The 15000-nt window shown below is 42.7% G+C and overlaps 1 protein-coding gene across 1 annotated transcript in view; it reads right to left on the bottom strand.

Moving 5' to 3' along the window:
* Window positions 1-877: 877 nt before the first annotated feature.
* Window positions 878-15000, bottom strand: part of FucT6 (alpha-(1,6)-fucosyltransferase 8) — a gene marked incomplete at its 5' end in the record, with an annotated part of 14280 nt that continues 157 nt past the window's right edge. The window contains 10 exon segments of the mRNA XM_070119291.1: window positions 878-5056; window positions 5612-5751; window positions 6263-6413; window positions 6821-6997; window positions 7436-7673; window positions 7966-8152; window positions 8785-8950; window positions 10173-10356; window positions 10706-10836; window positions 14939-15000. The exon segment at window positions 14939-15000 is cut by the window's right edge and continues 157 nt beyond it. Of these exon segments, the coding sequence (XP_069975392.1) occupies window positions 4867-5056; window positions 5612-5751; window positions 6263-6413; window positions 6821-6997; window positions 7436-7673; window positions 7966-8152; window positions 8785-8950; window positions 10173-10356; window positions 10706-10836; window positions 14939-15000 (1626 nt within the window). The 3' untranslated portion in view covers window positions 878-4866.

The following is a 15000-nucleotide window of genomic DNA, read 5'->3' as shown; positions in this document are numbered from 1 at the left end:
TGTCTAGAGGCTAATAAGTTGGAAAGTGAAGCTGAGTGAAAATAGCAACAATAAATATTGCTGACAAAGAATTTCTGCAATTACATGTCAAAGAGGCCCGACCATAAAATCACTTAAATCACTGTTATATACTGTCCAATACATCTAGATTAGTAAGTTCATTCCTAAAATTCAAGTCATCCACTCTAGAGAATGTGATATAACGAATTGGGCGTCTTCTTTCAGGAAGTTATTTTTTATCATATTAGAAAGTTAATTCTGAGCTTAATTTGAAGTAGTGTTCTTGATGTTAAAAAAAGAATCCACAGAAAAGAAAGGTGGAATCATTAAGTTGCTATTACCTGATAATAAAGAAATATTTAATTTGTTATAATGCTTGCAGCAAAAATGTTTGTGATAAGATTAAGGGCAACATCATATTTGTGATATAATTCACATTTTGGATTTGAGGCAGAAAAATAGATCTACCACTTATCTGTACTGATTTTTCATTTTGCTCAATTAAAATGTGAGTAAATAACAAAGAAATTTCTTCAGGTTTTTTGGTAAAGGGGAACTAATGATCTGTAGCACAGGAATTTGTTACTTCTACAAAGTGAGTTTAGCTTTTATTTTGACCACTGTAATTATTTCAGCCTTTGAACTTGACACTGGCACCTTTAATCCATTTTGGCTAAAGGTGAATCCACCAATATGTGTTTAATGTTCCACATTCTTTGCCAATAATAGTACTGTAGAGGTGCACACACACAAACACAAGCTCTTATACTTTTGACTGCATAGTCATTCTCTTTCTCACAAATGGTAAGAAAAGCAACATTGTAATATTATATAAGGGTGTAAGTGTAGATAATCTGGAAAGCATTAAAAGTCAAAATAACTTTTGTTCTTTATTTTTTTTTAGAATTTCATACAATCTCTTTTTTTCTATAAAACAGGAATGTACAATGAAGTTTGTTGAAGATGAACACTATTAGGAAATACAAGAAACAGGTTACAACTGTTCATTAGACGTCATACAAAGTAGATCTCACAATCACTTCATTATCATTATTACATTTAAACAATCAGTTTCTTCATTTGGGAAGGGTAACATATACAGAACTTAATATACATATTCTTTCAGCACCAATTTTTTTTCTTCTTTTATATATGAAAATTGTATATTATGCACAAAAGACAAGGATGGAAACAAAGAGAGAAAGAAACACCAAGCCATTAATGGAAAATTTTACTTTCCAGGTGTATTTCAAAATTTGCTTTAATTCAAGTGCTCTTAAAATAAAACTTCTTTCTTTAATCAACAGTAAGATAATTGTGGAGTGAATTAATGTTGACACTAATACAATTGATACTAGTGAATATTATGTACATATATACAACTATGCTATATACATTACTTTCTTAGTTGTCATAGATGTTCTTGCTATCCCTATTTCATGGGTTATTTCTTTCAGGAAACTGCGTCCTAAATATGTATATTTCTCTGAAAAGTTTTGACTCATAAACTGTATCTAAAGATATCATAAACATCACTATTGATTTCCAACTCAGTTATTGCACAGTGAACTTCGTTTGGTGAAAAATACCAGTGTAAATTAATTGAAATGTTAGTGAAATGTTATTTGTCTGGTGGATTGACTGATGGAGGTTGGGAAGAAAAAGTCCACTCCTTGAGAACTACATTTTTTGTTGGTAAGATCCTTAGACTTAGAATATCAGTGCCTATAATGTTTCGTAATTGATAACATTTCATGATAACTTGGTAAATTTTAAGTTATGCTTATGGAAAATGTAACATGGCACTGTATTACATGAAGTTCACTTATTTTTATTTAATTTATGGTGATATTTATTCTCCTATTAAATAAAAACTGTTTACTAATATTTTTTTAGATTTGTACTTTAGTAATGATTCAATACATATTGAGTATTCATACAATGCTATACTGTCTCCTGTAAATTCAATCTGTTTTGTAGTAAAATGGTTTGTATAAATTATCTTATTTTTCAATGTTCCCTATAAATAATGTAAACTTTTCTTTTTCATTTTGGTCTTGCCATACAGAACAGTTAAATACCTCTTAAACATTCAACATAATGGAACAGAAGACGTCTTTTGAGCAACATTATTTGCTAATTATATAAGTTGCTTTTGGTAACTAAATATATTTCTAAATTCAACATTCAACATGTTTGTCAGAAAAAAATTACAGGATATAAGCAGGTGATTGTCAAAATTCACTGACATACAAACTTAATAAAATAGAAATGAGACATAAGAATTATATGTGAGAACCCACAAAGGCCAGTGACCATGAGATGCTGCCTAGGCTACCACAAAATTATGTAATACTGACAATTTATTAAGAAGTATAATTTCTACTAGCGTTATAGAATTTACATTAGTATTCCAAAAGCATAAAATAGGGTGCATATAGCATGTAGCTAAGAACCGATTTCATATAGAAGAAATGTGAAAAGAACCACCAACGAGGTATGATAATAATTAACTACAAATTTATGTTACAAATTTCACGTGTCCCTAGGCTTTGAATGTTGCCCACTAATTCTTAACAATCTGTAACACATAGGCACTTCTCTGGGATCATATTAAAAGTAGCTAAGGCTGATATGTGATGCCATATTAAAATTCAAATTTATGTGCAAAAAAATTATGATGAAAGATTTCATAACATGCACACGATATATATCACCAATATGTAAAAAAATGAATGGAATTCCTATAAGGCAATATTAAATTGCCTTCAATATTATTTGTCAAAGGATACTAATTGTCAATTTCCTTTCAATTAATACACAGGGTCCGAAAGGTTAGCATTAAGTTCAAATGAACAAGTCATACAATGTGACCCCTTCCTTCTTGTCTCCAAGTGACAATCCACTGTAACAACATCAATTTCCAATGATCATTAGGTTTCTTCTCCCGTATGAAGTAAATCATACATCAAATACATGTAAAATTAATAGCAATGTTTATGATTTCATTATCAATGCATTGTTCAATAACACAATGTATACATATTCTGGGACACAGTTTTTCTAAAGAAAATTATCCTCAAAATAGGGACATCACAAGAATAAGACAATATAAAATTATACATGTCAGTGGTATCTAATTCATACATTTATGCAAAATACTCCTTTGTTTGGTATCAAATGTGGATTCTACCATCAGATATTGATGACAATTTAAATACATTCCATATAAAACTAGAATGACAAATACCACTACAGTAACATTTCTGGTATTTTAGTACTTTAATACAAAGTAAGTTTCATCACTCCACTTATCCTTCCCAGTAAAATAACAATTGACCAATGTGCAGTCCAGTTCAATTCCAATTTCACCACTCAGTATGGCTAAAGTGTGAACTGCCAGTTTCAATTCATGTATCCAAAACATACATAGAAGGATGAGGCATGTTTTGAATATACAAATCAGGGCAGTTGGTTCACACATTGGCAACACGGGTTGGTGAGCATGGAAGTGAAGGGTTCTGCAGATGTATTTTCTCATTATTCAAAATAGCATTGATTAATAATGGTCCAAATGAAAACAGTAAAAGCTCCTCAAGATAGACTAAACTTCAGTAGTTAAGCAACACAAGAATGACAACATCTTAGATTGCCAGCATCTGGCACGATAAAGGATGTGTGAAAAGAAAATGGAATGGCTGGGATTGGTTGATTATCAAAATTTTCTAATTTGCAAAACAACTTGGATTATTGGCAGTAAACCTGAAAGGGTAGATTTCCAAAAAGGCCAACAAGAGTACCTATTTCTAAACACTCGTAATGATAATTTCTTTAAAAAGAGAGAAGGTTTAATAGTAATGGACATAGCACTTTGACAGGCACCTTAACCCTGTGCAGTGAATACTCAAATAGCACTCTACATTTCCAGAGACGTGTTTTTTGAGGGGGGGCCAACAATGCACCAACAACTATTTGAACAGAAACGAAAAAGAATGAATGGAAAAAAAATACACAGCTGAATCTTACTAGGATGAAATGTTTACTCTGATGAATAATCGTTCTTCAAAGTCTTTCACAACACGTATTATATGGGAGCATTTACTGTGAGCACATGAAACCTATTAATTGACACATCAAAATCTGTAATAAAGAACTTCTTATGAAACCACAAACATATTAAGACATGGCATGGATCTCTTCTGTGACATTTACTGCATGGATACAATTAACAACACGAGTTTCGGGTACAAACACTTGAAAAAAAAAAAAATTATAAACATTGCTGTTCAAATATCAGACTGTCTGTGAAACCATTTCTAAAATTGCCACCTACCCTGAGCACTGCTAGTTTACATGTAACAAATATAAGATAATGGTGGTGCTTTTTTACACAGTTATCCCCATTTTAAAAATTTCCCACACAACTCTGCCCTTTATTCACTTCAATAAATAAAACAAGAATCACATGCAAATGATAATGCATTTCACATGTGGAGAAGGAGAATGTACAGGAAATATTGGACTTGCAACAAACATTCATTATGTGATGATTTATCATGTGAACGAACCATCAAACTAGAGTGCCTTTCTAATGCCTCCGACTGGGATTCAGTGAGAGAAACTAACAAGTCCCTTTCCTTGCCTCATGTGAATCTTAGTTCATAGCCACTCCTCGGACTGAATGTAATGGAAAGAAAAAGCTAAAACATATCCCTGATTTCATTCATTAAAAAGAAAAAATCTCACCACAACAGAATGTATTTTTAAAGTATATCACAAAATAATATAAATCTCAAGATAATTTGCCAGCTAAAATCTATCTAAAAAAAAAAAGAAAAAAAAAAGTTACTAAATATTTGCTATCATTCATGTCCCACTTCTTTTATCAACCTCGGCATATGACGGGAAATCTGCTATGTCAACGATTTCCTCCATTTTATACGATGGATAAAGGGCGTTTTGCCGTGTTCTCCTGTTCACGCCCTTTGAGTAACCATTCCAGTGGTTACCAGCGATTCCCACAACATCATTGGCTTTCAGAATCATCTCGTCTGATCTGTTGAGAAAATAGGAAAGTTAAATGAAACAAAATGCTTAAACATATACACATGCAAAATAAATGCCTCCTCCTCCTCAACAGATGCTGAAGAAACTTAAGGCTTCCAACATGAGCTATAATCCACTGTTATATTACATAAAACTATATTCTATTGCATAATTATATCACATAATGAACCATATTTATGTTGACAAAAGCAGAAAAAAAGGTATGAATGAGAATGAATATCTTCAAAGTATAAGAGAGATGTATCTGACTGCTTTCAAATGTATCTTCGTCAGAAATAAATGTATATCTCACAAAGATATATTCAAAACTAGTTAAATAATCTCTGGTGTTGTGCAGATATTCATTCTCAGTCATACCTTTTCCAGAATCATATCATAATATCATAGTGTGATATAATCCATAATCACTATAATAAACAATCAATGATATAATAACATATAGCCACAACCCTCACCAAAAGGCAATTATTCTATAGAATCACTGCCAGTTTACCAAAATAATACCAGTAAAATACTACTCAGAAAATAATGATGAAATACTTACTTGCGTGGAGTGTGTGGGAACCTCGCCTTCTGATTGTGTGCATTTTGTCCACCATAGTAATAAATATCATCCAGAGATCGGTAATAGCTGGATGCATCTGGATGTAAAGTCTGCATAATTTCATACGCTATACGACACACCTGTAATCAGACATAAAATTAATCGTAAACAGATGTTTTAAATACCTTGTGTATGACGTAATATGTTTAATGTCTATTGCATTAATATAAATATTTACTGCCTATTTCATGAATATAATTATTTCCTATCCAGTGCATTAATATAGATATTTGATGTCAATTGGATTAATATTAAATTATGCTTTAATTAATGAAAGTACTTTTGATCAGATAAAATTAATAAACATCATAAATGAAATATGAGTATCATCAGATATTTTCCATGAATTAATCTAAATTGCCAGGTGCGCAAGCAAATTGAATCATCTAAAAATTGTAAAGATTTCTCCTGCCACACTAGTTTGGCTCTCAGAAAAGAGTTTGCTTACTCTATAATCTAATTATAGCGATATAACCAAATACACATTAGCATTTTTCCCTAATGATTTAATCAGAGGGATCTCGGAGGGAGAAATCCTCCACTGGATAGCCAATGCCTTTCTAGAAATACGAATAACAACCCTCACTTTACCTGGGACGAGAACGTGCAAACCAGGTAATCTGTGAGAGATAAGAAGTGTATGTCTGCAATGATGCCCTTGAGCGAGGCATCCGTGTAGCGAGTCGCGACCGCCGCAGTTCGAGCGATGTTGGAGTCCCCGATGAAGGTGTAGTCGGGGAACCTGGAAGAAAGTGGCGCTGTTAAGGGGGGAGCTCTTCGGGGAAGTCCTTGTCTCACCGTGGGCTGAAAAACACTCGTCTCTCTCTTTTCAGTGTTGTAATATAGCTGTGATACCGTTAGTAGCAACAACAACAATAATAATAATAATAATAATAATGACAATAATAATAATAACACCAATAATAATAAGGAAATGATAACAATAATAATAACAATGATGATAATGATAGTGATAATGATAATAATAATGATGATAAAAACTAACAATAACAATAACAATAACCACAAAAAAAATAACAATAACAGCAACAACAACCCCAACAATCCCTCCTCCGACCACTAAAGCCAATGAAATGGATCCCCGATGGGAATGAGCCGAGACGACCGCCCGAACAAGACCCGACGTACTTCTTCTGGGCCTCGGTGATGACCGTGGGATCATCGGAGGCCAGATACACCCTCTTGACGACGTCGGGCTGACGCAGACTCAGCGCCTTGTAGTACTCCCCGACGTGCTTCATGTACTCGTCTATGGAATGGTAGGCGGCCTCCGTGCCGACCTTGTCCGTTCTCCGTACGTGCACTCTGAAAAGGGCGAGCGCTGTCAACTTCCCAAGCATTTTCTCTTTTTTTTCTGGTGACTATGGGCGTCATTGTAAAAAGGACGGATATGGGTATGTTTAAGAGTGTTTATGAGAAAGGGAAAGAGAGATAGATAGGGAGGGAGGGGGGATGGAGAGGGAGAGAGGAAGAGAGGAAGAGAGGGAAAGAGGGAAAGAGGGAAAGAGGGAAAGAGGGAGGGAGGGAGGGAGGGAGAGAGGGAGAGAGGGAGAGAGGGAGGGAGAGAGAGAGAGAGAGAGAGAGAGAGAGAGAGAGAGAGAGAGAGAGAGAGAGAGAGAGAGAGAGAGAGGGAGAGAGAGAGAGAGAGAGAGAGAGAGAGAGAAGAAGGAGGAGAAGGAGAGGGAGGAAAGGAAGAGGGACAAGCCAACACAGGAAGGAGCAAGCCAGGGCAAGCCAACCTACCCCACAATCGGCTTCTGGAAACCCAGCGAATCGGACATGCTATCCAGCATCTCCTGTGTCTTGGGCTGCGGTTTGAGCATGTACTTGAGGAACTGGCCGACCCACCAGGCCGCCGGGTCGCCGTGCAGCCGCGTCAGACGGTCCGAGATGTCCCTGGGGATGGCCAGGGGGAGGTAGGGCGGCCTCTGGGACAGCGTGTCGATGATGGGGAGGTCCACCACCTGCGTCTCGTTCGACCCTGTGGGAGCGGACGGGGTCAGGCGCGGGGGGAACGGGCGGGTGGGCGCGGCACGTGCAGCCGGGCACGTGGTGGGGCCTATTTACTAGCGATAATAGTTTAGGTTTATCATATCTGGTGAATATATGTAATAAGTTAATGTAATAAGTAGATAAATAATAGATGAACACACTCCCCCTAAACGCACAAACACACGACCTCCCCCCGACACACACACCTTCCCTTCTCCCTCACCGACCTGCAGACCCCTCCCGAAGACCCCTCTGCCCCACCCCACCCCAGCCTCGCGTACCTGGCCAGTGGGAGTGCGTGTACCCCGAGAGGTCCGTGCAGGTTTCGCTGAGCGGCTGGAACACGTCTTCCCAGCCGGCCTTGTTGTACCGCCAGCCGCGGGACTTGAGAATCAACGTCCTCTTGGTCCCGTAGGCAACGATGAAGCAGTAGACCACGTGGTGGATCTGGCACCCGTAGCCACAACCCTGGGGGGGGGGGGAGAGAAAGGGAACAATGAAACTTTTGCATAGATTAGAAGGGTAGGACATGATGAAAACCGCAAGAATTTGGAACGAAACTATTTAACTTACACGAATTGGGGAGGAAAGAGAATTAAAAATCATAAGAATTAGCATGGAAGGAGACATGAATAGGGAAGGAAAGAGAATTAAAAATCATAAGAATTAGCATGGAAGGAGACAATAAATATCGTAAGTATCAGAAGAGAAAAAACACAATGAGGACAGCAAGAACTTGGAAATAAAAACCATAAAAATCATAAGACGGGAAGGAAACCGAACTGGAATCATGAGATTTAGCACCGAGAGAGGCAGTCGAGATCGCAAAAATAAAAAGTAAAAGAAAGAGAGGGGACGGTAGCGCCTTCAGAAAATATGGAGACTCAACATTCAAAACAGAAACATTCTAATGATCTGCAAGGAAAGGACGTATATACTAAGGTCACACAGAACAGCAAGAATTAATAATAATAATAATAAATAAATAAACAAAATAATAATAATAATAATAATAGTAGTAGTAGTAATAATAAACAATATAAAGAGAGAACCTTCCTTCCAGACATACCCGACCGTATAGAAAGCTCGGAGAAAATTACCTTATTAAGGTTGCAGACCAATTTCCTGGCCTTGGCGCAATCTTTAGGGTGTTGCAGGGCGTGCAATCTGCGCTGCATAAGGGCGCTCAGGTCGGCCGCCTCCTGCTCACGCCACGTCCCGAGTCCGTCCAGCTGGCTCAGGCGAAGGAGGTCATACTGCAGGACCCTGGGAGGCGGAAAAGGAGAGGTCATGAGTGGGGGATGAGTCGAGGAGGATAGGTCAAGGGAGCTGAGTCGAGGAGGAGGGGTCAAGGGAGCTGAGTCGAGGAGGAGGGGTCAAGGGAGCTGAGTCGAGGAGGATGGGTCAAGGGGGATGGGTCGAGGAGGAGGGTTCAAGGGAGCTGAGTCGAGGAGGATGGGTCAAGGGAGCTGAGTCGAGGAGGAGGGGTCGAGGGAGCTGAGTCGGAGAGGCTGAGTCGAGGGGGATGAATCGAGGAGGATAGGTCATGGGAGCTGAGTCGAGGAGGAGGGGTCGAGGAGGCTGAGTCAAGGGAGTTGAGTCGAGGGGGATGAATCGAGGAGGATAGGTCATGGGAGCTGAGTCGAGGAGGCTGAATCAAGGGGGGTGAGTCGAGGAGGATAGGTCATGGGAGCTGAGTCGAGGAGGCTGAGTCAACGGGGTCATATGAGTCGAGGAAGCTAAGTCGAGGGCCCTTGTGCGTCGTGGGGAATTCCTGCTGAATACCCGGGCGTCAGAGGCTAAGTGGACGAGGGTCTGCTCTTCGCCGATCACGGACGAGCAATTCGCGAAAAAGGGCGATCAACAGCAATACGAAAAAACACATGAAAGGAGGAGGACGAAAATAAGGGAAAAACATCTTCAGAAATTCATCCCAACGAACCGAAAAAGAAAGGGAAAAAATAGTCTGTCAGCTAAAAATACCCCTTCTTCACCTTCAAGAAATCAAATGAAGCCACTTCCTCTAAAACTGAATGCGTAGATAGATAAACGAGTTAATAAATAAGCAAATAAATGATAAATAACAAACACACACACACACATACACACACACAAACGCACACGCACACGCACACGCACACGCACACGCACACGCACACACACACACACACACACACACACACACATATATCTGTATGTATGTATGTATGTATGTATAACTAAAGTATATATATAACTAAACCAATTAACCTCCCCTTCCTTCCCCTCCCCTCCCCCTCCCCCTCCCTCTTCCCCTTCCCTCCCCTCCCCTCCCCTCCCCTCCCCTCCCCTCCCCTCCCTTCCCCTTCCCTTCCCTTCCCTTCCCTTCCCTTCCCTTCCCTCTCCCCTTCCCCTTCCCTCTCCCCTTCCCTTCCCTTCCCTTCCCTTCCCTTCCCCTCCCCTACCCTTCCCTTCCCCTCCCCTACCCTACCCTACCCTACCCACGCACCTCACGTGGTCGACGCCCTCCTCCAGGACGCGGTCGATGTGGGCCGTGTGGTCCGAGAAGGCGTCCAGCTTCTTGCGGAGTTGCTGCAGCTGGTCCGCGACGTACCACCAGCCCTCCTGCACGCCGCGTTCCACCAGGCGACGCGTCTTCTCGAACTCCAGCGAGGGCGTGAAGTCCGAGGTGCCTGCCGGGGGCGAAGGGGGCGCGGGAGGAGGAGGAGGGAGAGAGGGGAGAGACGGAGAGAAAAATGAGTATGTTGGGATATATCTAGGATTATCATTTTTTTTTTTTTTTTTTTTGTGAAGTATATGTTTCAGATATATATACATGTATATATGTATGTGCACCGAACGTACCACCACCACTTCTAGGACAAAAGGAAAAGCCAAAAAAAAAAGTAGAAAAGAAAACAACTCCAAGCCAGTGTGAAGAAAAAGGAGAAACTCAAAAGGGGCATTCGTGAAAGTGTCTTTTTTGGCAATCTTTTATTTCATCTTTTATTTCATTTCTCTCTCTCTCTCTCTCTTTTTAACCTGTCTTGTGGTCAGCAGTTGCATCAGCCTGTTGTAACATACGCTGAGCGTGTTCCAGCTTCTTCTGCAGCTCCGCCACCATGGCCGTGTTGCCGTGCGGAGGCGCCGCCCCGTTCAGCGAGCTCACTTGCCTGCGGGAGAAGGGATGGTAATGGTAATGGTGATAATGATAATAATAATAATGATGGTGATGATGATAGTGATGGTAATGGTGATGATAGTGTTGGTAATGATGATTGTGACAATGATAATGATAATAATGAAAATGGTGATGGTAATAGTAATGATGGTGATGATAATAATGATGATAGTGATGGTAATGGTGATTGTGATAATGATAATGGTGATGGAAATGATGATGAAGGCAACGGTGATGATAATGATGGTGATGATGATGGTGACGGTAATGGTGATTGTGATAATAATAAAATGGTGATGGTAATAGTAATGATGGTGATGATAATAATGATGGTGATAGTAATGGTGATGATAGTGATGGTAATGATGATTGTGATAATGATAATGGTAATGGAAATGATGAAGACAATTGTGATGATAATGATGGTGATGATGATGGTGACGGTGATGGTGATAATGATAATAATAATGATGGTGATGGTGATGATAATAATGATGGTGATGATAGTGATGGTAATGATGATTGTGATAATGATAATGGTAATGGAAATGGTGATGATGGTGAAGACAATGGTGATGGTAATGATGGTGATGATGATGGTAATGGTGCTGATGACGATCATGATGATGATAGTGATGACACTTGATAATAACGAAAACGACAACAATGATGATTACCATTACAAAAGCCAACAACAGCAATAACAAACACAAGCACCATAACCACCATAATAACAATAATCACAACCTTCATAATCTTAAATCTTAATGACAAGATCTAACACGAAGGACAATAAAACTTAATAATGCATTAAAATTAATTAATCCTTTCTACGTCACGTAAACTTCTTCCCTTAATTGTACGTCAAATGTAAAACAGATTAACATTTTAAACATAATAAAATTAATAAAGATTAAAGATTAACATAAATTAATAAAATAAAGATTAACATAAAAAAATCTGGTTGTGAATGGCATTAACTCACATATTCACACGTCTATAGATCTATAAGCCTTTCTAAATTAAGCGAGTGTACCGTTGTTGTTGTTGTTGTTGTTGTTTTTTTTTTTTATAAATCCTTTTTTATTATGATCGTGACCATAGTTAACACAAACCGTCCGAATGCGATGATGTAGCCTTGACTTCGGATTAAGATGTCTGTAACTTATTTAATTAAACATAACGTCAGCGCCACAATTACATTTTTGCGAACATATCACTTTATTGAATTTTTTGTATAAATGCTTACATCATGGTGTACAGGTAATCACTGATAATTAGCGCCGATCTGAGCCGAAGCCATGACCGGCGACGCATTCGTGTCACCTGCGGAAATGGCGGCAGGTGACACTCGGACTGGGACTAGAATTTTAACTAATTTAACTAATTAATTTTCAACTAATTGAAAATATATAATACAATAACTAGAATTTTAACTAATTTAACTAATTAATTTTCAACGAATTGAAAATATATATGATAAAAATATATAATATAATAATATAAAATACGCCAATAACCCCTGCCCCCCTTCCCCCCCCCCTCCCCTCCTGCATCTGCATCAATTGGCAAACTTCTCAAAGAACAGAATCTAAGAACAGACAGAAATACTCCAATAACCCCTGCCCCCCTTCCACCCCCCCTCCCCTCCTGCATCTGAATCAACTGGCCAACTTCTCAAAGAACAGAATCTAAGAACAGACAGAAATACTCCAATAACCCCTGCCCCCCTTCCACCCCCCCTCCCCTCCTGCATCTGAATCAAGAGGCCAACTTCTCAAAGAACAGAATCTAAGAACAGACAGAAATACGCCAATAACCCCTGCCCCCCTTCCCCCCCCCCTCCCCTCCTGCATCTGAATCAACTGGCCAACTTCTCAAAGAACAGAATCTAAGAACAGACAGAAATACGCCAATAACCCCTGCCCCCCTTCCCCCCCCCCTCCCCTCCTGCATCTGAATCAACTGGCCAACTTCTCAAAGAACAGAATCTAAGAACAGACAGAAATACGCCTATAACCCCTGCCCCCCTTCCCCCCCCCCCCTCCCCTCCTGCATCTGCATCCATAGGCCAACTTCTCTAAGAACAGAATCCAAGAATAGATAGAAATACGCCAATAACCCCTGCCCCCCTCCCCCCCTCCCCTCCTGCATCTGAATCAAGAGGCCAACTTCTCTAAGAACAGAATCTAAGAACAGACAGAAATACGCCAATAACCCCTGCTCCACGCCCCCCCTCCCCCCCTCCACTCCCCCCTGCCCCCCTCCCCTCCCCCACTCAACTCCCCCTGCCCCCCCTCCCCCCCTCCACTCCCCCTGCCCCCCTACCCCCCTCCACTCCCCCCTGCCCCCCTCCCCTCTCCTACCCTCTCCTCCCTTCCCCCCTCCCTCCCTCCACTCCCCCCCTCCCCCTCCTCCACTCCCCCCTGCCCCCCTTCCCTCCTCCACTCCCTCCCTCCCCTCTCCTTCCCCCGGATGATGATGATAGTGATGGAAATGATGATGATAGTGATGGAAATGATGATGATAGTGATGGAAATGATGATGATGATAGTGATGGAAATGATGATGATAGTGATGGAAATGATGATGATGATGATTCCCTGGCCCGCGTGGGGGCGTCCTTACTTGGTGAAGTCCTGCAGCACCTGCCTAACATCATAACCCCCTAACATAACCCCCTCCCCCCCTCCCCTCCCCCTCTCCCCCTTCCCTCCTACCCCCCCTGGCCTGTGCGTGGGCGTCCTTACTTGGTGAAGTCCTGCAGCACCTGCCTAACATCATAACCCCCTAACATAACCCCCTCCCCCCCTCCACTCCCCCCTGCCCCCCCTCCCCCTCTCCCCCTTCCCTCCTACCCCCCTGGCCTGTGCGTGGGCGTCCTTACTTGGTGAAGTCCTGCAGCACCTGCCTAACATCATAACCCCCTAACATAACCCCCTCCCCCCTCCACTCCCCCCTGCCCCCCTCCCCTCCCCCTCTCCCCCTTCCCTCCTACCCCCCTGGCCTGTGCGTGGGCGTCCTTACTTGGTGAAGTCCTGCAGCACCTGCCTAACATCATAACCCCCTAACATGACCCTTCCCCCCTCCACTCCCCCCTGCCCCCCTCCCCTCCCCCTCTCCCCCTTCCCTCCTACCCCCCCTGGCCTGTGCGTGGGCGTCCTTACTTGGTGAAGTCCTGCAGCACCTGCCTAACATCATAACCCCCTAACATAACCCCTCCCCCCTCCACTCCCCCCTGCCCCCCTCCCCTCCCCCTCTCCCCCTTCCCTCCTACCCCCCTGGCCTGTGCGTGGGCGTCCTTACTTGGTGAAGTCCTGCAGCACCTGCCTAACATCATAACCCCCTAACATAACCCCCTCCCCCCCTCCACTCCCCCCTGCCCCCTCCCCTCCCCCTCTCCCCCTTCCCTCCTACCCCCCCTGGCCTGTGCGTGGGCGTCCTTACTTGGTGAAGTCCTGCAGCACCTGCCTAACATCATAACCCCCTAACATAACCCCCTCCCCCCCTCCACTCCCCCTCTCCCCCTTCCCTCCTACCCCCCCTGGCCTGTGCGTGGCGTCCTTACTTGGTGAAGTCCCTCCCCCTCCCTTCCCCCCTCCACTCCCCCCCTGCCCCCCCCTCCCCTCCCTCTCCCTCTCCTCCCTTCCCCCCTTCCCTCCTACCCCACCCCACCCCCTCCACTCCCCCCTCCCCTCTCCCCCTTCCCTCCTATCCCCCGGGCCCGTGCGTGGCGGCGTCCTTACTTGGTGAAGTCCTGCAGCACCTGCCTCCCCCCTCCCCCTGCCCCCCTCCACTCCTCCCCTCCACTCCCCCCTACCCCACCCCTCCACTCCCCCCTCCCCGCCCCCCCTCCCCTCTCCCCTCCTACCCCCTGCCCCTCCCCTTCCCCCGGATGATGATGATGATGATGATAGTGATGGAAATGACGATGATGATGATTCCCTGGCCCGTTCGTGGCGGCGTCCTTACTTGGTGAAGTCCTGCAGCACCTGCCTAACATCATAACCCCCTAACATAACCCCCTCCCCCCCTCCCCTCCCCCTCTCCCCCTTCCCTCCTACCCCCCCTGGCCTGTGCGTGGGCGTCCTTACTTGGTGAAGTCCTGCAGCACCTGCCGTATGTCGTCGTTCTGCTTCTTGAGGACGTCCAGCTC

Source organism: Penaeus vannamei, unplaced genomic scaffold, assembly GCF_042767895.1.
Source record: "Penaeus vannamei isolate JL-2024 unplaced genomic scaffold, ASM4276789v1 unanchor9, whole genome shotgun sequence".
NCBI classification, from domain to species: Eukaryota; Metazoa; Arthropoda; class Malacostraca; order Decapoda; family Penaeidae; genus Penaeus; species Penaeus vannamei.
The sequence above is the reverse complement of the archived record's forward strand: the minus strand, read 5'-3'. Positions and strand labels throughout refer to the sequence as shown.